General features: G+C 35.9%; 2 protein-coding genes across 3 annotated transcripts; both read right to left on the bottom strand.

The window, feature by feature from the left end:
* Positions 1-211: 211 nt before the first annotated feature.
* LOC147393341 (RWD domain-containing protein) lies at positions 212-14,078 on the bottom strand. 2 transcript variants are annotated; one of them, XM_086455609.1, is made up of 7 exons: positions 13,884-14,076; positions 12,764-12,802; positions 12,331-12,468; positions 9,247-9,386; positions 9,040-9,149; positions 3,979-4,094; positions 212-1,041 (listed from the first exon to the last, which is right to left on the bottom strand). In XM_086455609.1, the coding sequence occupies exons 1-7, from the start codon at positions 14,022-14,024 to the stop codon at positions 670-672; spliced, it is 1,056 nt and encodes a 351-aa protein (XP_086311735.1). In that variant the 5' UTR covers positions 14,025-14,076; the 3' UTR covers positions 212-669. The 2 variants fall into 2 exon arrangements, with proteins under 2 accessions (XP_086311735.1, XP_086311736.1); XM_086455610.1 differs by lacking the exon at positions 12,331-12,468 and having other exon boundaries at positions 13,884-14,078.
* A 2,120-nt stretch (positions 14,079-16,198) lies between these two features.
* Positions 16,199-26,216, bottom strand: LOC147393340 (ras-related protein RIC1-like). The gene is made up of 8 exons (XM_086455389.1): positions 26,026-26,216; positions 22,226-22,298; positions 20,355-20,402; positions 20,226-20,273; positions 19,671-19,742; positions 19,424-19,579; positions 16,858-16,961; positions 16,199-16,609 (listed from the first exon to the last, which is right to left on the bottom strand). Exons 1-8 carry the CDS (start codon positions 26,037-26,039, stop codon positions 16,513-16,515), a joined length of 612 nt encoding a protein of 203 aa, XP_086311515.1. The 5' UTR covers positions 26,040-26,216; the 3' UTR covers positions 16,199-16,512.
* Between the last annotated feature and the right edge of the window lie 256 nt (positions 26,217-26,472).

Raw genomic sequence — 26,472 nt, 5'->3', positions numbered from 1 at the left:
TAATTTGTTTCAAAGGCTCATTATCATGTATTGTATGTATTTCATATAATAGGAATTGATAAAGTTCCAACCACCTCATCAGCTGGATCATTCTCAAAACCAAATCTAGTTACAAATTACAATCATGCAGTTCATAGAAACTTTTGACAGTCATCTTAGAGTTCAGCGCATTAAGTGTGTACAAAAACTATAGGGAACAACAAAAGAACCAAGCAAAAAAATCAAAATAACAATTCAAATTTTACTCCAATCCCAAATTCAGAATATCTTTGTACACGGTAAAGACGGGATTCAAGAGTTACCAAGCAGTTCATGAACCAGGATCAAAACAAAAAAACAAATAGATCTAGAGAAAAAATTGCAGATATTCTATTTTTTTTTTCTCTTGTTTGTTCATTATATAGTTTATATTTTCTCCGCTAGAAATAAATTGCTTGGAATTTAAACAATGAATCACCTGTTATGCGCTCAGTGCTTGTGCCCTTAGCTTGATGTTCTGCCTCTCTGGGCACTACAGCACAGGTTAAATAACAGCCCACACCATATCCACCCAAAAAGTAAAAAAATGGCTTGTTCCCATAGCTTGTTCGGTGACACTCTGTACTGTAACTAGATCATGGGTATATCCCAGATAAACCCTACAGAAAAAAAAGAGAAACTGTTACGAGCTTACTCTGTAAATCCATTCTCCTTCTTAATCCACTGTTTTTTCTGTTCTCTTGGAAATCGGCTCTTGTTCTTTCTCATGCCCTTGCGCACACTGGTACTAGGCTTGTTCGAGGATCTACTTGAACCTGTTTCTGAGGTGGTTGTGCAAGTTGGCTCTGTGTCCTCAGTGGTAGATGTGGGGGATGGAGGAGGTACTGTGACAGGTTCAGGAAGAAACATTCCTGGCAATAACACTTCGTTTCTTTTCGGCTCAATGAGACCATTGTTCTCTTCTTGTAACTTCAATAAAGCTTCAAATTTCAGTCTTCTGACATTCTCGGCTTCTGATTGTAGGAATTCCTTGTCATAATCTGTTTCAGTTTCCTCAATGCTCTGGACCCCAAGAGGGAAGGAAAAATAGTTCTTGTTACTTTTGCAGACAACAATTAAAAAACAATAAAAAATAGACCTTGGCTACAATGTAGATAGGTGTTCCAATACTTAATATTAAGTATCTTTTTTTATATCATTAATACTTAATATTAAGTATCATTATACGTGCTGAAGCACAAGTAAAGCAAAATAAATATACCCTAACGTTAAGGGGTTTTTTGGACACATATCAAAGGAAAAAAACACTTTTTAAGTTTTTTGTAAAAACAAAAAAATTAAAAAGTTGCCTATTGACAAGGTTCTTTATTGAGTTTATCAAAGGGAAAGATCTCTGGTTGAGAACATTCAAGCAAAGCAAAGCTATCTTTTTGGATGGTTATCTTGGACACAAATTTTGACCATTGATCACCTCTTTTAACTAAGAGTAAGTATAAAATATCAGAAATAAATGTGTGCAAACGGTATGAGGTGAGTATGAACTACATACCAGTAAAAGTTATCTTGGATAAAATTTTGAATATTGATCACCTCTTTCGACTAAGAATAAGTAACCCAATAAATGAGTGGTGCAAGGAGTATGAGGAGAGTGTCAACTGTGTATTCATCAACTGTAAGTTTGAAAGGAGGGTCTGGAGTTTCTTTCTTTCGTTATTTGGTATCAATTAGGTATATATTCTGGATCTCTTCTTGTTGGTAAGTGGTAATAGAAGTCAAGGGACAATTCCTTAGGAAGAATTTTCATCATGCCGTCGATCAAAAAAAAAAAATCATCATGCCCCTATCAGTGTTTGGAGAGAGTACAATAGCCAACCTTAGAGGAAGTTTGGAAGTTATAGGGTGGGTTATGATGAGGGACATCTATCTTGAAAGAGTTTCAAGATGTCAAGATGTAGCTTCGATTTTATTTTTTAAGAATTTCTCGTCCTATACTTGAGCCTTGTTTCAGCCTTGAGATGGAAGGAACAAAAAAGAAGAAAAGGACTCAGGGTCCCTTGAGATACAATACAGACTTATTAGAGATCAGTACTGATTTTCTTATATTTGTAACCTCATACAACGTTTGAGGCTCTCCATCAAAACATATGACTGGGATGAGAGGAAAAAAATGCAGGTTTTCTGGAGATCTGTACTGATTTTCTTTAATAAAAGAAATTTGATGAGAGGAAAAAAATGTAGGTTTTCTGGAGATCTGTACTGATTTTCTTTAATAAAAGAAATTTGATGAGAGGAAAAAAATGCAAGTTTTCTAGAGATCAGTACTGACTTTCTTTAATAAAAAAGATTTGATAAGTAATTGAAAAGGAAACAAAAAACCTATGAAAGCAAATAAATATACCCCAACTTTTAGGGTCTTTTTGTCACCCATCAAAGGAAAAAATAAATAAATAAATAACACTTTTAAGCTGTGTAAAAGAGGAAAAAAAAAAATATATATATATATATATATATATATATATATATATATATAGGGGGGCGTTCAATGGCCAACTTTTTGGCAAAACATTTTTCAAAACATGAGTTAGAGGTTTTGGAATGGGCTGATTTTTGGTGAGGATGATCTTACGGTGAGGAGATCATCCTCACCAAAAATCAGCCCATTCCAAAACTTCTAACCCATGTTTACAAGCTGAAAAATCGTGGACCGTCCATTTTTTGTAAACTGTTTTTGATGGGGTTAGAAGTTTTGGAATGAGCTGATTTTTGGTGAGGATGATCTCCTCACCGTAGAGATCATCCTCACCAAAAATCAGCCCATTCTAAAACCTCTAACCTATGTTTTGAAAAATGTTTTGCCAAAAAGTTTGCCCTTGAACGCTACCCATATATATATATAATAAAAAAGTTTCATCTTGACAGAAAGGGTCTATAGTCCTCAAACTTCCCCTTTTCTCCATCATCATCTTCTTTTATGATTCTTTTTCAAGTTTACTGAAGGGAAAGATCTCTGGTTGAGAACATTCTTCAGGCAAAGCAAACCTCACCTGAAGTGAAGATGCACTTCTGGAGTGGTGTGTGAACCACATGCATCGATCAAACCAAAGAAAGTGTGACAGTTTAACAATAAGACAAGATTTGTTTCATAGAATGAATGTCAAGCAATAGGGGGATGTTTCATTGATAAGTTTAAAGACAAAATAAAAATGAGCCCATCAAATAGAATCTAAGGAGTCTAGGACTAGCCCAATAGGGGAATAAAATAAATTAGATTGAGATGGTTTGGGCATCTACAAAAAAAGACCAGCGACAACATCAATGAGAAGATTACTTTGGTGCAAGTCAAAAGTTCTAAAAGAGGATATAAATTCTAAATCGCAAAACAAGATTCATGTTCCTTTTTCCTGTAAACATGAATGCAAGTTCATGTTACTAGCCCAAAATAATTGGTATAGGGAATTGTGAATAATGAAGATGATGCTTTTAAAAAAATAATAATAAATAGGTCAAACCAAAGAAAAATGTCAGTGCAACACAAGACCAGCTATATTTTATAAGTAGAATAAAAAACAAATGGAGAATATTCAGAAGGATTAGAGAAAGGACTTGGACAAAATAAAAATGGACCCATTAGATTGAATCTAGTAGTAGCAGTTCAACGGACAGAACATTGTATAATTCGGGGTCAATGTTTCATTACTATCCCAGCCAAAACATGGAATTGTGTTGGAAGAAACATTCCGTAATGATATGGAATTTTAAACCATGGACATAGCTGTAGATGAAATTGGGTTCAAGTTTCGGGCGACATATAAATGGAATAAGTTGAACAGTTCAGCATAAAAACCCTACTTTGGGAGAATTTGTAGCATTATCATTAGGAAATATGAAAAGAATTATTAGCTTTCCAGAGTTATAATTTCAAATTCACATCCTTTTACTAGTATTAACAGCCCAGTTAAAGGTTTCCAGAGGTTATAAAATAATGTCGTAAGCACATACCAATTGAGATGAATGGATTCCAACCAAGTCGAGAACATGTTCAATATCCCTGGCATGAAAAACCTTGCGACAGACAGGACAGTTTCCCAGATTCTCCTTCATGGTTCCATGTAAATCTGAGCTACAAATCAACCATTTCTTGGTAAGTGTGACCAAGACAGATAAAATTAAATGATGCAGCTAAACACTATTCACAAGTTCTTTAAAATCACTCAATACATTTAATGCTCAACATGCCAAATAATGGAAGTTCACAATTTCAAGAACTAGCTTTCAAAAAAGGGTAATGAAACTAAAATGAGAAGAAAAAAATTGGTAAACAAAATGAAGAAATAACCAAAAGAACTCAACATCCATAAGATTGATCAATAATAATCCAAAAGAGATCAATAAAAAAGATAGGAAATTACAAGTGCTAATGTTACAAAGATGCACATAGAGTATGAGAATGTCTCACGGAATCGTGCACATAGACTCTCATTTTGTTTTTCTTGAGCAGGAACAAAATATATCAGGAAATGGAAAGGTTCAGAAATTGATCCAGGGAAACTAAGAATACTGAAGTTGGTTGAGTTCAAGGTACAACACTGTTTTCAGAGCCCAGTAAAAACTCAAACCAGAAACTCCTAAAACCCATCAGTTTTCTATCAACGAGATTTCAATATAGTTTTCCCTGGTCTGCACGAGACATTTTTCAACTTATTTGGCAATGGAACGTCATTCACTTCCCTGCTTCCTATTTTTACTAAATTCCTATAATAATTTATATTCCTTTTTCCTTGGGAAATAACACCCATTTGGGGATATGAAATGGCCTATCTATTTCCTTTCCTAGGCCTTGGGGAGATTGATCTTGAGATTTAGAGAGCAACTTGGTTTTCTTTCTATTCACTCTTTTCCTTCTTAGATAGTATGGTGATAGTCGGGATGCTGCATGATAAGTTAGAACCAAGTTACTCCAAATGTCATGTGGTGAAGTGGCACTGTAATCTTGCTACAAGAACTACGATTAGGAAATGTAACAAGCAAGGAAAAGTATAGGTGGAAACAAGAGACAAAAATAAACAAGCGTGGGAGAAGAGAATGCTGCCTAGCATAATACACAGGTATATATCCTACTCTAGGTGCAAGTGAAACATAATCAACCACATTTCCGCTGCACTGGGAAATCATTTAAGAAGAAAAAATATGAGGATTTATGATAATCAAGAAAAATTGAACTTACAATCCAGAGAATAGTTAGTGCACAACTTTGCCGGTGTGCCACTGACTGAATGTGGAAAGGGTTGTAGAGACTGCAGGGGTCAAAGTGGAGCCATCACGTTACGGGATGGAATGACAAGAGGAGTGTGAAACTTAGTCCCACATCGAGCAAAGAACGTTTAGAACCCTAGGCTATAAGGAAAAAACTAGACCCTATATGGTATGACACGTTTTAAAATCGTGTGAGTTTCGGCTTAAAACGGACAATATCATACTATTGTAGGCCTGGGGTGTTACAAAATGTCATGGCCTCGTCAGTGCACCACTGACTGGACATGGAAAGGGATGTGGAGACCACTGGGGTCGAAGTGGATCCGTCACGTTGCGGAGTGGAATGGTAGGGAGAAGTGTGAAACTTAGTCCCACATCGGACAAGAGAACTTTTAGAGTATGAGCTATAAGGACAAACTAAACCCTGTATGGTATACTGCATTTTAAAGCCATGTGAGTTTTGGCCGAAAGTGGATAATATCATACTATTGTGGGCCTGGGGTGTTACAAATGGTATCAGAGCCGAAGATAGCTCTTCCTGTTTGGTGAGGAAGTGGTCACAGCCTTACTGATGCGCCACTGACTGGACGTGAAAAGGGCTATGAAGACCGTATGGGTCAAAGTGGAATTATCACATTGCAGGGTAGAATGGCAGGGAGGAGTGTGAAACTTAGTTTTTTTTATAAGTATAATATATTGAAAAAAAGGGGGGAAAAGATTACAAGAGGCCGAAAAAGCCTCACAAAGAGCTACACAAAAAAAAAAGCAAAAGCATCAATGATTACATACAGAATTCCATCTAAAGACAAAGTCATCAAAAATAGTCCCTTTGAACTCTAAATTCTGTTTGACCATAGGTACAACAAACCCAAAATCTCCAAGAAGCTGCCATGAGCACTTCTCATCTTGCTTTTGAAAACCCTATTATTTCTCTCGGTCCACACCCCCCAAGCAATAGCCGAGGGAATAATAGCCCAAAGGAATCTTTTTCTGTGAGAGAAATCATTATTGGCCCATCCTTCAACCAACGAGGAGAACTTACTAGGAAAGACCCACTGAATACGAAATAAACCCAGAAAATATGACCAAATATTATGAGAAAAGGAACAATGGATTAAAATATGATCGACTGACTCCCCATCCTTCAAACATAACGGACAACAATTAGGCGTAATCCAACCCCGAGCAATCAAATTATCTAATGTTAGAATTTTACCAAGAAAAACCAACCACATAAAAAAAAGATATTTTAGAAGGAACTGAATTGGACCAAATAATAGTTCCTGAGAAGAATCGATCTGCAAAAGGGTTGAGCCATTTATGAAAAGATCTGACAGAGAATCTCATGTCCTTTGTCCTCGTCTATTCCCACTATCCTGATCACTCACATTGAGAAGACGTGAATTCAAGAGCTCAAGGAAAGATGTCACGTCAGTTAGCTCCCAATCATTAAAATTTCTCCTAAATCCCAAATCCCAAATAGAGCTGGATTCGTTGCGCATCAAACATCGTTCAATTGTTTCATTTTTTTTTTCGAGAACAAGCGTACAAAGACAGGAATTGAGCCACTAGAGGCAATGTGCCACACCAACTATCCTCCCAGAATCTGATTCTGTCCCCCGTGCCCGCCTTGAACCTGATTCCTTTCTCAAACTCCTCTCACTTTTTGAATTCCCTTCCACACACTACACCCGTACGTGCCTTTGGCCTCGCTGCTATACCAGCCTAGTCCATTTTCCCTATATTTGGTTGTAATGACCCTCCTCCAAAGACTACCCCTCTCTTCCCAAACCTCCAAATCCACTTCCCTAAAAGAGCTCTATTAACTAGTCTAAGACCCCTAAGCAAGTGAAACTTAGTTCCACATCAAGCAAGAGAAAGTTCAGTCCTTGGGTTATAAGAACAAACTAGAACCTATATGGCATGAAGCATTTTAAAGCCATGCAAACTTTGGCTCAAAGCAAACAATGTCATACTATTATGGGCCTGGGGTGTTACAGTTAGTTTGGTGTTTTTCCATAGTTCCATGACCAAAAGGTGTTAATTGTCATTTCAAGGTAAAACGTGGAGTCGCAATAAAAAGTAAGTTTTCAATAGAGTATAAACCCTAGTGACAAAAATGGGTGATTTTTGGAAGAAATCACAACTTTTTTTTGCTAATTGGTGTTCAAAAAAGGTGATTTTTGAAAAGAATCGTGATTGATCATGAATCATTCATGACGGACGTGATTTAATCGTCATTGGGAAGGAATGTCATCAATTTTAAAACGCAAGGTAGTAAAAACATGACGGTTTGTCTGAAATTTTCAACAACCCCTCATCTAAATCGTGTCCTAAGCCCCAAACAGGCTTTGTTTTAGCCCTGAGACTAAGCCATAGAGAGGGAGAGAGAGGGGGGGGGGGGGGGGGGGGGAGTATTCCTACAAAGGTGGAAATAACCGATTTAATTGGGAGGCCTACTTAGAGGTTCAAAGTTCAAACCAATTTGGATATTGAAACACTCGTAATACTAGTTAAGAGAATAGGAAAGGATAAAGGGAACTTATTCCCTCTTACAATGGAGCAAAGAAAACTAAACACCGATTATGGGTAAGTTTGGAAGAAGCCGCTATGCAAACCCTTAGAAGGTGGAGCTTCAAGCTCAACTTAATTCAACAACAGAGGGTAGAAAGTGGACCTTCAATCCAAATGTCTTGCAGATTTGAGGAGGGAAGTTATGCTTCTAGCCCTCTCTCAACAACCACAAGATCCGTGCTTCTCTTTGAAAGAAAGCTTCTCTTTTCTTCAAATATTCAATCCAAAATCTATCCTTCCTCTTCTTAAAAGAGTGAGCTTCAACTTAAGCCCTAACTTTTGGCCATTATTCTCCAATGTAGCTGACCTTCCACTTCCTCAAATGACCAAAAGATCCCCTTTACTAAGAAAACCGAAAAGTACTCTCAAGCAAAAGGAAAATTACTAGAAATAGCTCCCTTATACAAACTTCCCTGAAGTTTTGGATGGGGTTATGGCCATCTGAATTCACAGCCAATGTTTATTCAACTTAGGAAAGTACCGAGTAAACACACATGATTTTGAAACAAAGACTTCATGAAGAAAAAATACAAAACGACCCACATGAAATTCTTTATTTAACATCAAAGGAACAAAAGCTAAAAAAAAGTAAACAGAAGAAAAATGTCCCAAAGTGCATATTTTTCCATAATTAATGACATATATAGCCAGCCAACTATATAGCCAGCTTGTTTTATCCTATATGGGTTAGAAGTTTTGGAATGGGCTGATTTTTGGTGAGTATCATCTCTATGGTGAGGAGATCATCCTCACCAAAAATCAGCCCATTCTGAAACTTCTAACCCCAGTTTACAAGTTGCAGAATCGTGGACCGTCCATTTTTTTGTAAACCACTTTTGATGGAGTTAGAAGTTTCAGAATGGTCTGATTTTTGGTGAGGATGATCTCCTCACCATAGAGATGGTCCTCACCCATTCCAAAACCTCTAACTCATATTTTCAGAACACATTGGCTATATCGTTGGCCATATAGTTGGCTGGCAATCCTGTCCCTGTATATATATATATATATATATATATACAAATACCAAATTTTTCCCCGACTTTTGCCCATTTTTTTTCAAAGTTGTCCTGTGCCAAATCATTCCTGAACCCTGACTTTGTCAATACGGTATAAACTACTGTTCTAGTTCAATTTCACAAAACAACCAGAAACCGAAAAATAACTTGAACACTACTTTTTTCTAATTTTCCTGCATGTAATCAAAATAATCTTCCAGTAAAGCAGAAATACCTTGCCGGTTTTCTAGATCGCTGGAAGGAGGCACAATTGCATCAGATAAATTACCCGGCTTGGTTTCACTTTGCTCTTGAAGCCAGTTCCACCACCTAATAATGCATTTGCTGTGAAAGGAAAATAAATCACATAGAAAAATTATAAAATTCTAGTCCACTGCCATTTAAAGCATAACATAAAAGAAATGATAACATCAGACTTTACCTGTGAAAGCAATGAAAGCAGGACATCAACTTCATAAATGGCAATAAATTACCATCCACATCTTCTTGAACCAGAGGACACAAACATAGTGGACAATTTCCATCAGGATGATTCATGTTAGAGAGCATCTCCACCGCTTCCTAAATTTATGTTCAAAATCAATCAATATATTACACACAACTACAGCAAGCAGTTTTATAGGATTGACATGGGTCTTGTTAACACGTGCCCTAAGGGCACACATTAAGGTGCATTAAATACACCTTGGAAATAAGCATTTGAGAGTATTTTTAGTAATAAAAAAAATTGAGGGCAGTTAGGGAATGAGCCACTTCCTCCTTCCCATCAAAGCCATTCTGTTACACTCCTTCCATAAGTCCCAATACACTGCAAACAATAACATTCTCCAAAGAAACCAACTATAGATTGAAAGGCCACCTTAGCCTAACTCTAGAAAAGATTCAACACAGATGATGAAAAGGCCCAGCATATGCCAAACGGGGGGGGAAGGGGTCCATATAATCTTTGCAACAGCACAAGGGAAGCAAATGACTAACAAGATTGTCGGCTCTCAGGATGTTGTACAAAGAGACAAACAGACGCACCACTTTAGATGGGATTTCACATCCCAAAATGAAAGAAGGTAAGACGAGACTAGTAGTTGAATCCAAAGTTGAACCAACAATCTTTAATTCACTGCTCATTCTCTTATATTATTTGGTCATATTTCCTTGGTCGGTTTCGCATTTATTGAGTCCTTCCTCGTAAGTTTTCTTCCCTGTTAGTTGAATGGGCGAGTAATGATTTCCATTCCAGAAAAAGACTTCTGTGGGCTACGCTTCCCTCGGCTATTGTTTGGGGGGTCTGGAACGAGAGAAACAACGGGGTGTTCAATAGTAAGATTAGAAACTCGCATACGGGTTTTCTGGAGATCTTGGGCTATCTGTACCTTTGGTCAAAACAGTATAAAGAGTTTGCAGGATTTTCCTTCAATGATTTTGTCTTTAGATGGAACAATCTTTGTAATCATTGATGTTTTATTTTCCTTCTTGTTCTTTATGAGGCTTCCTCAAGCTCCTTGTATTTGTTTTTTCCTTTATCAATATATTACACTTTTCAAAAAAAAAAAAAAAACAATCTTTTCACAAAAGAACCACCACGATTTTATCGCCCACAATTGCTTGCTCTCATGAGGATGAAAAAGGACCCCATTGATGCAAGTAAACAAACCATTGTTACCTTAAGGCATGGCACAGGTGACAAGTGTCAAGGTGTCCAACACGGCAACCTCCAAAAACTTCAATACAATTGCATGACCATATAAATATTAACTTTTAGTACAACAAATCTTCTATGTAGTACAACCCTAGTAATGTGTGGCACATGAAGAAAACTTGGAGTTGGATAGCTACCAACTTACTAGAGTACATGATCCTCGTACTTAGCAATAATTCATTATTTAATGTTAATTCATATGAAAATAAAATTAGGGAAATAGTTTTACCCTATGTATGGAAAGTGCTTGCAGATGAAATGTCGTGCCATGAAGTGCCAAGGGAACACTAGAGTAAACTAGCAATTGAGTTGATTTTTCCATCATTGAGATTTCTCGAAAATCTGAGGTTCCAAGATAACTCCTCTCCAGATCAAACCATGAAGCTTAACGTCAACTAATCTTTTTTATTGGAAAGGGAAACCTAACCTGAGAACTATTTTTTAAGGGTGGTCTCCCACTCTAGTATGCCTCCCAAATTATAGCCCCTATCACATTTCCTTGCTTTGAATTGGACCCTTCTAATGAACTCCTAAGTACCTGTTATCAATCCCAATCCAAACATTACAACCCTAGGTTGAATGAACCATTTCACTATCCCAATAAAGGTTACTACACCCATGCTAAAGCTAAATGACCTCCTCACATATTCAGAAATTCTTCACCAATCTCCAAAGCCAGATTCACTGACTTCAGTTTTCTAACACTAAATCCTCCCATTTTTATGTGAGTGTGTGTGGGTGGTTTGGGGTTGGGGGTGGGGGAGTCACTAAAGTTTGCTCCATATAGTCTGTCTAAGTCTCCAATCATTTCACTAGATATGCATAACAAAGATGCCCTGACATGCCAAAGGATAAAACTGAGGATTTAATACTATTCTAGCATTCAGTTTGGGACGCATGAAGCAGTAACAAAAATGTTCATGATCGGCATGCTATCTCAAAATTAGGAAATGAGCAGCGAAACATTTTATAATGTACAATGTGTCCAAGACAAATTTCTTTTAATAAGTATCCTAGACTAGAATTTAATCAACCCAGTGCTCCAAACATAAGAACAAAAACAACCAACAAAGAAATGAAAAAAATGGCACATGGTACAAAACATATTATAGGAAGTAGGGTCATTAAATCCAGCACATAATATTCAATTCCAATACTAACCTCAACATAGCAAAGGGGAAAATTAATTTGTTCTACTATAGGATATCGAAATGAGATCAAAATATTGTATAATTGATATTTTATTTAAAAGCTTTATGTAAGGATCAAGAATGCTCTATTTCATTCAATTCGTTGAATCATAATACGACAAGTCAATCTTCTACTTTTTGAGTTTCAAACACCAGAACCCAGCCTTAAGTTCCATGTATTGATGCACAAACACTTTTGTTTATGAGAAGATGACAAGGGAATGATCTATATAGCACATATGGGAATAGAAATATAGCAATCAATGAGTATAGAAAGAAGTGTAATGATTTTCTAACACCCCCTCTGACATACACCCCCATCACAGAACCGTAGTAGATCATTTGCCTCAAGACACGCATAACCATAAATCTTTTTCTTGTGTATCCTGAGGCAAATGATCTACGGTTCTGTGATGGGGGTGTGTGTCAGAAGGGGGCGTCATATTATCACGACCCTAGAAGGAAGGCTACCCAATAAGTAAATTAACACCACCAAGTGTATGAAGTATGAACTATACACTGGAAGATATTTTCTGCATACTCTAATTCCACCTCCAATTGAAGATATTTACCGCCAAAAACAACCTCTATACTAGGCATGATCCGAATCTTCAATTACCTCACAAAGTGCTACAAGCATTAAACAAGAGGAGAGTTCACAGGCTCTTTCTTGTATGCTAGTTATCAGATGTGATTGCCGTTTCTCGTCAAGACCCTTGGACTCTATGATTTCAACATTGGGAGGTTCGTTGGGATACTGTCACAAGAATAAAAAGAAAAGATCAATTCAAAAAGTGTAGAACCCATTACTATTCACATACTTACATAAACATTAACTCCCAATGGAACATAAAATAAATAAGGTGACAACTAAAGATTTGCATCAAAGTTTCTGTCTATAATTTTGCATAGATATGTGGCAGAAAGGGTATGCAAAGATAATCTCAGTGCATTATCAAATCTTAGCAAAACAAAATCCTTCACAAATAGCCATGACCTTACAAATTTGAAAGGAAAACTGCAAAAGTTGTGTACATAACATAATGTTATACCTGAGGACCTGCTCGTAGTCCAAGAACAACTTCCACAAACTGCAAGAAAAACAAGAAATTACCTTTAAAATGCGTACATATAAAACTTCAGTCTTCAACTAAACCAACAGTGTGGAGTAAAATTAAATAAAATATACAATTTCAAATCAGAAAGGTCATCAAAGCTGAATTCTAGATGAATTTTTTATCAAAATAATTTTTTACATAGCAGGCTCCATAAAATTTTCTCATGAAATCAACCAAATAGAAAATCGTTAATGCAGGGAGACTTATTATAAACCAAGCAAAACTCAAGACATGTGGTTTGAAGTTTTGTACGATCTCAAAAGGTCTAAATTAACATAGGGACAAAACATTCATCCCAAAACAAGATTAATATAATACCACGAGACGAGATTTTAAACCTTGGAGACATCAAATACTAATGCTTGAAATATGCACAAAAAATTGGCAGCATGACTTGGCCAAATGTGCCATTGAACTCAAAAACCCATTTGCACCAAACCTTTTTCTTATCAATAACAAATTTATGGTTACTGGTCTTGCTTCATGAGCACATGTACTAATTACAACTTCGATATTGGTCAATAGATCATACTTCTTGAATCTAATTTCAAATACTATAACTAAAAATATACAATGTTAGGACTCCTTATTTGTTTAATTTCCAAATTATGTTAGTTTTCTAATTCAGTTTATTATTGTTTTAGAGAGTTTCTTTCTCCAACTTTAGTAGAAATCTAACTATGTTTAGAGTTCAATTACGACTATTTTATTTAGAGGTAAAGCCCAAGTAGTTTTGCTGCTAGCAACACTTATAAATTCCTCTCTTCAACAAATTCTTAATTTCTCTCTCTCTTCTTAAACGTTATACTTACATTGTTCCCATATGAGTGAACAAACATTAAAACCAAAAATCATCTCAATTACAATCAATAAATCATCAAGCAAGCTTATATAAAGAAAATAAAGTAATAAATCATCATATAAGGGAAATCAGAGACTTACAAAATAGAATGTAATCGAATTTTTTATTGGATTCAATTATTAACATGTAAAACCCTAAATCAAACAGAAAAACACCAGAAGTTTCGATCGAAAATGTAGAGAATCTAAATACCTGTTGTGAGGAATCATCGGCTGTTCGTGGCTTTATGTGGATGTGGAGATGAGGTGGGAAGCGTTCGATCACCAAGCAATCGTTGCTGTAAACGGCTTCGGCAGCTTCGACTTCGATGAGCACTTCTTCTTCTTCCGCCATTGTTGATCGATTCCCCAAAAGCTGTCGCAACTCGCATGCGTGATAGAAACTAATTGCATGATGTAGACATACATATACCCCCTTTACCTTTTGGTAAATATTTGAGATACCCCTATGTTTTTAAACTAATGATATGCCCCTTGACCTCAGTCATTCTTAATAACTAATAAAAATGATCAAAATACCCTCATCTTCATTCTAACCAAAATCTGTCATCTTCAAAGAAATTCCATCGTCTTTTACTTCTCCAAAAAAATCATGTCTCGTTTTGGAGGTTAGAAGATTGAAGGATATATAATCTTAATGTTTTGTTCAATTGTAAAATTTTATTTTATATAAATATAAATCGTAAAAATTACTTTATCTGAAGAAAATTTTATTTTTCTTACTTGGTTATTCCAAGTCATCTCGATCTTGAATGGGTTTTAAAATCGCATGAGTCAAGAAATTAGATTTGAGTTTCACGTATAATATTACGGGAAGTCCACGGACAAATTCAAATTGAACCAAAGATTATACGATTGATGGTGATTCCAAGCAACATTTAAAATCTTATTTTCATACCATGTATCTTTCAAGAGAAAAATCGAGATAACTTCAATTACAAATTCTTGGAGTTATTCTCGACCAAAAACCAAAATGTTTTGTCAATCTGCATGATCCATTAAATAATGGTCCGAGGAATTCACAGAAACCCATTTGAGTTTTCATTGTAAAGCATTTTTTAGAAAGTAATGCAAGGAGTTATCACTCGAGTCTTGTATGTTTCCTTAGGTTTGATGTCTCAAGTATTAAGTAAGGATGAACCTACGATGTCAAGAACTCAATAGATATTTTGTTACATCTTCAAAATTGACTTCGACGGCTACATCCATGTGATGAGCTTAGAAGTTACTATAGTAGTTTGGAGTACCTGACTTGGTACTAATCACAAAAAACTAGCATTTATGTAAGATTAGAATTGTCTTTATGATTAATTTAAGAAATTATTTTAAAAATGGTATAATAAAATCATGTTGCTTCATTTTAATGTAATGCAACGACATATAATTAAAAACTAATTTTACAGATTAAATAGTTTACTTTAGAGTGTTGTATCATTTAATATGATGTAGTATATTTTTGTACTTTTAACAAATGAAATAATGTGAATTTGCATTTCCCCTTTTTGAAAGGAATATTTAACACGCAAAGATTGTTCTCGGTTCGGTGTATATAAATGTTACCTCTTTCTGTTATGACAAAAAAAAAAATTTGTTTGCAATGGGTTGGTCGATTCACGTTGTGGTGAGGATATTATGATGTTGAGGTGAGGATATTATGAAAATTAATGAAACTCAACTTATATATAATCTTTTTATAAAATTCTAATCTTTATTGAAAAAAATAAATTTCATTTCCACCACCAAAAATAAAATATCATAACAAAAATTAAAATCTCACAATTATAAACCAATATTTACCAACATAAATTATCACAAAACATAAACTACTTTTTATCAGCAAAAATGGGTAATCTAAAAATTGTTAAATAATTGTTGATATATTTTAAATTACAAGTTTATAACAGAATTATTAAATGTGTCAAAATAGATTAAAAGGATTAATTGCCCCTAACTCGGACCCGACCCATTTAACAATCTTATTAAACTGATTGACGCTATTATGACCCAAACCCACTAATTTTATATTATTTTCAGTCATGTCCGAGGGTCGTGCTACGATTGTCACCCCTACCTATGAGTAGGTAGTGTCAATGGATCAGATCAGAATCAAATCAATCTAGGACCAATCCAATAACAATTGGATCAGTTACGTCTAGATCAGATCAAATCCAATTTCATGGTCAAAATTAGTAAAAAATTCCTTTAATGCGACAGATCACAATTGCTAAGTACCAAAGGTGACAATAGGAGATGAAATGAATGAAAATACATTGAGGTATCTTGGGTTTGTAGGATGAATAAGAGAGAATAAATGATTATTTCATTCGGATGTAGGACAATGGTAGATAACATCTAGTTATGTAGGGGCATCAACAGGCCAATAATCTGCCAGGGAGTGTTGGCACCAATCACACATCAACTGTATTCATGAATCAAGATGCTAAACCAACAACTTTGTAAAGCTTCAACAAGTGTGGGCTAATCTACAATTCAGATAAGGAACCTGGATTGGATGTTAATGGACACAGCATTATTAAGTTAAACAGGAAATGCGAACAGTAGCATAACAAACAGATGGTGCTTTTGACTAACAACATTCCCTGATTTGTACAGGCCCTTTTTTGCTTAAGAATCAAGCAGTTTAAAAGAATGGAATTTAAACAGTTCTAAAGAACACCACAAGTGGACCGTAAATCATGATAAAGCTGCCGACGGCTGCAGAGTCTTAAAGTGAGAGGAGAGAGCTGGTTTTTTTTTTTTTTTTTTTTTACATGCCATGGAGGAAGAAAACATACAAGTCCCAACCACTACTTCCTCCTGCTTTAAGAAGAACAGCAACCGCTCTTCTGGGCAACAGGTTGTCCTCGGATTTGCACTGTTGGAGGCCTGGCATTGTTCATGGCTGGTTGGCTTGCCATCCTGCACACACACACTTATTAAAAATAAAGTACATAAAGATTATACAGGAAAGTGCAAGCAAATGAAATATTGATATTTATAGAGGTAACCCAGCAAATAGAGAGGCAGTCCATCGGAGGTTGACTAGAATCACCCTCTTGTGCACCAAAATAATGACAAGTTGCACATGGGGTTTTCCAACACCTCCAAATATATGTCTCAGATTACTTTAATATCAGTCCATTATGAAGAGAGACAAATAACAGTACCTGTTCTTGATCTCAGCAGCCATGGCCATGAAGGCTTGCTCCACATTAGTAGCACTTTTCGCACTTGTTTCCATGAACGGGATCCCAATTTCATCAGCAAATGCCTTAATACAGAATGAACAAGAAAGCAAAGTTATTGAATTTCTCCAAGCAAGCAATGAGCAAAGAGTAACCATATAGACTGATGCCAGTAAAAGTCAATCCAAAGAAATATAAGAGAGGAGATTTTTTTATATATAGTAAAAAAAAAAAAAAAAAAAACTAATCCCAAAAGGAGAGTAAAAAGTTGGACATTGCTTCCACTAATATATAGATATAGAAGGTGTCACTTATCTAAGTGTTCAGGCTTGAGGAGAGTCAATCCCATGACCTAGGTTCAAATCCCATTGAACCCATCTATGCGCGCGTGCGCTTGTGTGTATGTCGTGTGTGTGGTTCAAGAGCCAATAATGAAGTAAAAAAATCAGCCCATTCTCAAACTTCTACCACCAGTTTACAAGTTCAAGAATCGTGGACCATCAAATTTTATCGTTAATTTGTAAACCACTTTTGATGGGGCTAGAAGTTTCGGAGTGGGTTGATTTTTTGTGAGGATGATCTCCTCACCATAGAGATCCTCCTCACAAAAAAGTCAGCCTGTTTTGAAACTTCTAACCTATATTAGGACAAAACACGTTGGCCATGTTATTGACTCTTGAACCTGACCCTTTATATATATATAGGGAGCGGTTCGGAGGCCCTAACATCTACCCAGTTTCGTGCCAAGTTTTAACGGCCGTAAGATCGAGACGCATCCGATGGTTCAGATTTAATAAATCGTTTTAACTTAAAATGTATAGTAATTATGTTCGGCCCCCTCTTCAATTTTTATTTCTTTCAAAAAACCCCTCTTCTTCGAACTCTGTTATACCAAATTACAGAGATTGAAAAGTAACGAAAACCTCTCTCTCTCTCTCTCTCTCTCTCTCTCTCTCTCTCTCTCTCTCTCGCTGTCGCACTCTTGCCATCGCTGTCGCACTCTCTCTCTATCAAGTTCCAGGCCCTAAAGAGAGCGATTCGGAGCCATTGTCGTCTCTCTCTCTCTCTCTCTCTCAACCCTCTAAGAGAATGATTAGTGAATTTCTCAGAGAGAGACTGTTACAACCTCAGCTCTTCTTCTATTCTTCTATAATCCATGAGTTTCAGCTTCTTGCTCTTCACTCATTTAGGAAGATAAGTTGGATCTTTGGAAATGGAGAGATTCATGGGCTCTATATGATTGCAACTTCTGTAATCTTTAATGGGTATATGAGATTTTTAATGGTTTATGTTTCTGTGGTTGACATTGATTGTGTTATGTTTCTCCATTTTATGATGTTGATATGTGTAATTGTATCCTCAAGTAAATTCGTTGACAGAATTGAAACTCCCTTGTTTTTTTGCTTATTTATAGAGGGTATCAATTATTTTATCTTCTCTCACATGGAGAATCATTTTGGAGAGATGAGTTCCTGATTTTTGTTGAACTTTTTTAGGATTTTAGTTTAGTTTGAGTTTGTGACGTGGTGAATTGTTTTGATAGAATATGGGTTTTGTTGGTATTTTGATTGGCAGTTGAAGTTGAAGCATTTCCAGCTTTCAGTTAGGAACTTGTGTGACAGGGGAGAAGAGAGGGGTTTTTTGAATGAAATAAAATTGGAAAGGGGGCCGAACGTAATTACTATATGTTTTAAGTTAACACGGTTTATTAAATCTGAACCGTCGGATGCGTCTCGATCTTACGGCCGTAAAAACTTGGCACGAAACTGGGTAGATGTTAGGGCTTCCGAACCGCTCCCATATATATATATAGGGTAGCGTTCAATGGCCAACTTTTTGTAAACTGTTTTTGATGGGTTAGAAGTTTTGGAATGGGCTGATTTTTGGTGATGATGATCTCCTCACCGCAGAGATCATCCTCACCAAAAATCAGCCCATTCCAAAACTTCTAACTCATGTTTTGAAAAATGTTTTGCCAAAAAGTTTGCTAAAAGTCTGCCATTGAATGACCCATATATATATATATATATATATATATATATATGGGTCAGGTTCAAGGGCCATATGAGAAAACATATGTAAAAACTTTCGTTTTTAATAAAATTTTAAAATATGGGGTAGAAATTTTGGATTGAGCTGATTTTTTGTGAGGATGATCTCTATGATGGGAAGATCATCCAAAAAAAAAAAAAAAATCAGCCCAATCTGAAACTTCTAACCCCATTAAAAGTGATTTAGAATGTGGACCGTTGATTTTTTACCAATTTTTATCACTAATTTGTAAATCACTTTTGATGGATTTAGAAATTTCTGATTGAGCTGATTTTTTGTGAGGATGATCTTTTCATCATAGTGACCATCCTTGCAAAAAATCAGCTCAATCCAAAACCTCTAACTCTTATTTTGAAAAACGAAAGTTTTTTCATATGTTTTCTCATATGGCCCTTGAACCGCCCCCTATATATATATATATATATATATATATATATATATATATATATATATATATATACATATATGCAATCACCACCAATTTAAAAGGTTTTACCTTGCCTGTCTCGTAAGACACCACTTTATTAGCAGTGAGGTCACACTTGTTTCCAACAAGAAGTTTGTTGACATTCTCACTAGCATAACGGTCAATTTCGTTTAACCATTGCTTGACGTTGTTGAAGCTCTCCTGGTCTGTTACATCATAAACTACCTGCCAAAGATGGCACCAATATAAGGCATAGTTTGTTTATAAGCAAACATATGATGTGAAAATATAAAAAAAGGGAGGCGAGATCACTTACTATAATGCCATGTGCACCACGGTAGTAGCTGCTAGTGATCGTCCTAAAACGTTCTTGCCCAGCAGTGTCCCACTGCATGACCCAGAGAAGCAGAGGAATGCTCCAATAGTTAGCAACAAAATGACACCACAAAGTCGTATACAGTTCAGATTGTGTGCCAAAAAAAAAAAAGGACATTTTGGCTCAGGACCATCAATGGTCCATTGATTAGATTAAGCTTTGCGTTATTATTCAAATATGAATATTTGAGAAGAAAAAAACCCTCCCAACAGATGGCATAGGTGGCAAAGTGCACCATCTGATGGGAGAATCCCACCCAACAGTCCTGATAAAAGAGCATACGGGTTGGATAGTCCAAACTAGAACAAATTCTTAGTATTCGAAAGTGATGATTAATTTCTCACTCGTGATTTAAAAATTTACAGACCAAAAAAAGGGGTTTTAGAAGTCTATGACCAGTTCGTGCTTGAAAACACAAGCTTTTGATTTTTTTTTTTTAATGCTTACAAACAACCTATGAACAAAAAACATCAAACCCAGATAAGATCAACTCACAATCTGAAGCTTAATGGTCTTCCCATCCTGCTCCACAGTGCGTATTTTCTACAAAATGGGACATTTAAATATAATTGATATTGTGTAATCATGTCAACAAAAAAAACATGTATAGGTACAATTACTTACAAAGTCAACTCCAATGGTGCTAATGTAACTCTCCAGATATGAATCGTCCTGTTTAACAGAGATGAAGATTGGTCAGAACAAAATTGGGCATTCAGCTCCATACAACTTGCTATGGTTCAATTGCACTTGGTGGGTGTCCAGAGAAATAGCAAATGTACAACAACTTAGTCACAAGATATAGATAATTATTAAGAAACTCTAATGACAGATTATTTCGATCTTTATAGAAGAAAAAAAAAGTTAGTTCATCTAGCAAGGTTCACTATTATGTTATATTTATATCATATAAAATTTTGAACTTGCACAAACATTATTCAACACAAACAAAATTTCTAATCATGAAAGAAGTGTAGAGTGAAACTAATGCATTTTGTTGGAGGTACATAAAGCGGAACTTCCACAAACGAAGCTCAAACTAGGAAAACCTGATGGAATTTTGTTCGAACCATGGTTCAAGACCGAGATGACTCAGGCAGAGTCATCCTAGTCTCGAAGACAACCAGGACGACTTGCCCGAGTCATCATAAATATTTGTTATCCATCTATGTATCTATGTATCTATCTATCTATATTAACAATTTGACTCATCTAAGACGAGATGACTCGTATGAGTTAAGTTGGTATCGGTGGGGGTGAGACAAGATATGGGGTTTTGAAACCATGGTTCAAATTTTCATTCCATTTCAAAATACTTAGGCAGAAAATTCTGCTTCTGGTTTCGGAATGTTTCGGGTGAGACTATCTCGGTTCTTCTCCGGACCGGGACATTGCCTCAACACAAGATTTCAAAATTTGATTAGAACCACATCAGCACATCCGTACCTGGAATGGACGATGATAATGTATGCCTAAGCAGATCCGATAGGAGAAAACATGACGATTTGCTAAGGCAAAAAAAAAAAAAAATGAAATATTTCTGCCTGGCTTGTTTTAACCAAATCTCAATGGGAATAGCATTTAAGTCATGATTCACTAAAACATTCAATTTGTGAACAAGGTCCAAGCTCCATGCAGACTGGATGGTCCTCTGAGAGGATTCTTGAAACTATGAAATTTTTAGAAGACAGCTCTTTGTTCGATCGTGTCAAGATACTTGGCTTGGCAATTGTGAGTCAACTCATTCATAATGACCATTCATTTATCTGCCTACGAATGATAAATGAGATCCATTTACATGATGAGTTACTTTATTTCAATTCCAGATAATATTTCCATTCTTTGTTATACCATATTACCAAAATACTAATACTGCCAGTTAACATGCAAAACATTTACATGGATGCTTCTTTTGTAGCATTCCACAACACCATGAGCAAATTATACAAATCCATGAATTACATAAGAATAATGCTGAAGCGACCTCAAGATTGGACCTCACATCGCACACCCTGATGTGAAAGTGCATAGGAACCATAGATGCTTTCCTCGAGATAAGAGTGAAAAAGACTCTATGGTTCCTATCCACTTTCACGTCAGGGTGTGCGATGTGAGGTCCAATCTTGAGGTCACTCCAGCACGACTCATTATATAATATGCAGAGTAGTGAGTACTAAAACATTGCTCAAATATTATGCATTCTTAGACTATGTCATATATTTACAACTTATTATGCAAGTCAAGTCATTTGAATTGCCAAATCATAGGAGAATTTTTATTTCATTTCCAAGGTACAATGCTATCATACACAAGAAACATTTTCATTAGAAAATATTTGAACCATCCCTTGGCCCTTTTATCAAAGTGGATCACAACCAGTGAGACAAGGAGAACAAATTGCATATAACAACATGCATGTCAACATAACCTCAATTTTGAAAGTAAGGACGAATTAAAAGGATAATAAATAATTAAATGGCATATTTAGAACTTACAGCAAATCTTAAGAGGAGACAAGACTTTCCAACACCAGAATCTCCAATGAGCAAAAGCTTGAAAAGGTAATCACTAAAAACACACATTAAAAAGATTCCCTTCATTAGTTATAAGTAAGAAAAGATGAAACATTCCACTTTTATTAATTAAATCAGCTTGCAAGTCAAAAATTGAACACTTATGCCATCCCTTTATACACTCTAAGAATTCACTTCTCTTTGTAGTACACGTCCAACACTACCCATGCCTTAATCACCTAAGTAAAGACTTTTTTGGGCATGTCTAGAATCAGATATTAGGACTACAAAGCAATTAAGGATTTATTTTTCAGTTGATAGGTGGTATTACCACTCACGGACTTTACCAATTCACCAAGTTCTCACCTTTTCACTCCACTTGATGATGAGAGGAAGTGAGCCAAGATGACTGAGGTTTGCATTTATGGAAATCCTGTCTTCATTGAACCTAAATAGAATAAACTACTTGCTAAATCTAAAAAAACTAAAAAAAATACAAAATGCATGTCCATAAACCATACCTTCAATCCCATGTTCATTTAGAAATGATCAACAACCATAGCTAGTCTAGTCAACCATTATGAATACTTCTAGAGAAAAGTTCAACCCTTCATCAGCCAACAGACGGAAAAACCCAAACCCCACTACCTCTTTAGGTTAAGACACCCAAGCTATCGATAAATCATATCCCAAATCCCAATTATTTGAAATGGTGGCTAGTAGTCTACTCGACCATAATGAATAATTGAGGAGAAAGTTCAACAGCAAATTGAAAGACAACCCCCAATCACCAACCCCCCCCCCCCCCCCCCGCCCCCGCCCCCTTCCCTTTTCTCACGGTGCCCCCACCACTTCAACTCTAGATTCCCAAGGTCTTGGATTGATCATGCACAAATGTATACACTTGACATATATAAATCCATGAAATACTATTTTGTTCCCAATGCATGTTCACCTAAATGGTTTTCTGCTCCTACTTTCATAATATCACAGAGGAAACACATTTACAAAACTGTGTGAATCACTTATCCCTTCTAGACAATCATGACTTATATAAAAAATTTGTTTATCAATTCCTTCAACCAAAGTTTTCAATCCACACCAAAATCATTCATCTTAGATATTGTAATGGTGGATAACATCTTAGATGATGACAATCATGGTAGGGGGAGGTGGTGGCTACACAAATCAAAGGGAAATAACACCTAGGAAGGGGGGAAAGGTTCTATGAGAAGGAAAATAATGAGAGAGAGAAGGGAGTCAAATTAGGATCAAAAAGTGAGTCACGTTCCTTTGTTACCCTAATGTCTTATTTATAAGAAAAAAGAGGAAGAAAATGAGTCAAACGCTCTCCTCTCATCCAATGACCTACGTTATTATGTATTTATTAGGTAAAAGGGGCCAAATAGATAATTAAGCGGGTTTTGATAGTCTCTCTACCTCTAAACCTACATCCTCTTTATCCCTTCATGTTGAAGGAATTTTTCCATCTTCTTTATGGTCAGTTCGCATGGCACACATGTGGACCGATTCATTTTGAGCCATCTAAATCGCTCTCTATCTCCATATGAATCTCAACCTCCAAACCCTAAATAATTACGAGTAGTTCAAGACTTCTTCAACAAAAGAAATCCTTTCTAACCCTGACTTGTTGATACACGGCCGACATTAAAATTCAAACCCTAGAAAACAAGATCAACAGATCCATGAAATCCAAATTCCCAAATTCGATTTCATGTGAAATCCTAGAATTCAATGGTAGTTGAGAAGAAATGGCTTTTCACCCTTTACTCTGCAACCTACCTCTCCTTTATGTTCTTTCTCTCTTCAATCTTTGGATTCATTTCTTCTTCTTTCACCACCAATCACTCATTCCCCCCTCTCATCCGTAATTGTTCCTCTTACCCTCTTGCCTTCGCTTACTACATCTTTGGTGGCCATAAGGATCAAATCCTACAATTTTTGTTCACCATCCTCAAAATTGCCATCTTCTTAATCTTGGATCTGATGCTTTTAATGAGGAATGGACCCAGTTGATAGTAGCGATTCCCGTTATCCATAATTTCGGTAATGTAGATGTTTTGGGACAACAAGATCCTATTAGTTATATGGGATCTTCAAATATTGCCATCACGTTTCGTGCAACTTTGATTCTTTTGAGGGCTCATAGTAGTTGGGATTGGTGTATTACTTTGAGTGCAGTAGATTATTCCCTCATTACTTTGGACGATAGTGCAAAATGAATTGTTCCACGAGTATGCCATGTAGACTGACAATATGTTTGGTGGAAAAGCACAATCAACATGGGGGGACAAAGAGGATATAGGATTGGAGGTTGAGAGACTATCATAACCCACCCAATTGCCTACTTGACGTCTTTTAATTAATAAATACATTACAATGCGGGTCATTAAATGAGAGAAGGGCGTTTAAGTTATTTCATTCATCTTTCTATCTATAAATAGGACAATAGGGCAACAAAGAAAGGGAACTCACTTTCTAATCCTAATTTGACTTTATCTCTCTCATGGAACCTATTCTCCCCCTGGGTGTTATTTCCCTTTAACTTGTGTAGACACCACCTCCCCCCTACCCTGATCATCATCATTTAAGACCTTATCTAGCATTTAGAAATACATCAATCAAATTCACTTGGAGGACTATAATATTGAAGATCACAACAGGCCCATGCACTTTGGAACAGATCAACCTTTGCTTACATACTTTAACTATGGATGATGTGTAGGTGTGACCTATCAATTAGATGCATTGTATTGCATGAAAATTACTGTTTTGTACAGTTCTATACCCCACACAAAACTAAATCCATATCCAGACCATAGATACAAAATTCCCCAAACTTTGAAAATTGCAGAAAGTGGGTTGTGCTGAAAAAAAATCAGTGATTAATCAGCAGGTCGAAAATAATCGATGAAATAGTAAAGAATTGCCGATTACAAACAAACAAAAAAGAGATTTTTTTCATTTTAATTGCAGATTTTTTTTATTCAAAAAAAAAAAAATCAGCAATTTTTTTGTCATTTCCTCGCTCAATTTTTCCCTGGCTTATCCTCAACCCAAACTTTTTTTGATAATGTCCTAGAAATACCCCCCCCCCACCCACCCACCCCAAACTACATGATTGCTGATGTGGAATCCAAACTTGGTTACTATGCTCCAGACAGGCAAGTTGAAGAAAAGAATAACCAACACACTGATTGCAAATCAAATTAAACGCACGTTAATCTTCTGATAGGAGCCATTAATCTTCCAACATGCCATGACATTCAATTTCTAAGAAAAAACAATCTGCAACCTGTACTTTTATAAACAATTAATCCAATTGGGATCGAAGATGCGACAAATGAATAAAAGATGATGTTTTGCGGATTCACAAATTATACCGAGCCATGGGTACGCCTAAATACTCAACTTATGTAATTTCCCCAATTAAATTATTCCAAAACAAAATAAAACCAAAGCCAGCCACCGAATCTAAAACAAACCAACCTAGATCTGGGTTTTTACAGCAAGACCGCCTATTATAATCTCAAAATATTCACCAATTCTGTCATAAAGAAGCCAATAACAACATAAGGATCTAAAAAAAATCTAGACAATTAAATTCACCTTCGTTTCTAATAAAATAGATCTGGCTAGATTATAGGAAACCTTAACAAAACGAATCAATACTAAAAGGATAAGATTTTTACGAAACCCTAAACAATTTCAGATAAAAAGGATCGAAAAAAGTAGAAATCCAAGTATTTTGTGAAACTTACTACTCTGGATTCATGACTGTATGTTGCTGAGATCGATAGAGATGATTTTTACGGACCAATCTGATTTTCTAGGAGAATTTCGAACAAAATCTCGATTTTTTTTTTCCGAAAATGAAGGAGCCTAAGAGAGGATCGAAAACAGAAGGGGGATTTCCAACGAAACACAGAACGAGAAGAAAAAGGAATGGTTGGTCCTCATGTCCACACCAGGTACACGTATATATTATAAGATTTAATTACCTTTATGCCCTTGTGAGTCGTTCGAATTACATAAAGGTTATAGTACGTTAGTGCCCTTTGACTTTCCAATACAGCCTGGAGTAAAATTCTGAGTGGACAAGGACGTCCTAATAGTGACACGTGTCATTCACTTGGATTAAACTACTAACAAATCATGTTTTCATCGATACTTAAAAGACTGTACATATTTTTCTTAGACGAATATAC

The sequence above is a fragment of the Akebia trifoliata genome, chromosome 10 (genome assembly GCF_017979445.1).
Source record: "Akebia trifoliata isolate Shusen 1 chromosome 10, ASM1797944v1, whole genome shotgun sequence".
NCBI classification, from domain to species: Eukaryota; Viridiplantae; Streptophyta; class Magnoliopsida; order Ranunculales; family Lardizabalaceae; genus Akebia; species Akebia trifoliata.
The sequence above is the reverse complement of the archived record's forward strand: the minus strand, read 5'-3'. Positions and strand labels throughout refer to the sequence as shown.

Bases quoted from the DNA above. Each gene is read 5' to 3' on its own strand.
- LOC147393340 (XM_086455389.1), bottom strand. The intron at 20,274-20,354 runs GTAAGTAATTGT...CCCATTTTGTAG, and splicing joins GCACCATTGGAGTTGACTTT to AAAATACGCACTGTGGAGCA. The intron at 19,580-19,670 runs GTAAGTGATCTC...CATCTTTGGCAG, and splicing joins GTGGTGCACATGGCATTATA to GTAGTTTATGATGTAACAGA.
- LOC147393341 (XM_086455609.1), bottom strand. From the start codon at position 14,024: ATGGCGGAAGAAGAAGAAGTGCTCATCGAAGTCGAAGCTGCCGAAGCC. The intron at 12,803-13,883 runs GTATTTAGATTC...TTTTTCTTGCAG, and splicing joins CCGATGATTCCTCACAACAG to TTTGTGGAAGTTGTTCTTGG. The intron at 9,387-12,330 runs GTAATTGAAGAT...ACATAAATTTAG, and splicing joins TGCTTGTAGCACTTTGTGAG to GAAGCGGTGGAGATGCTCTC.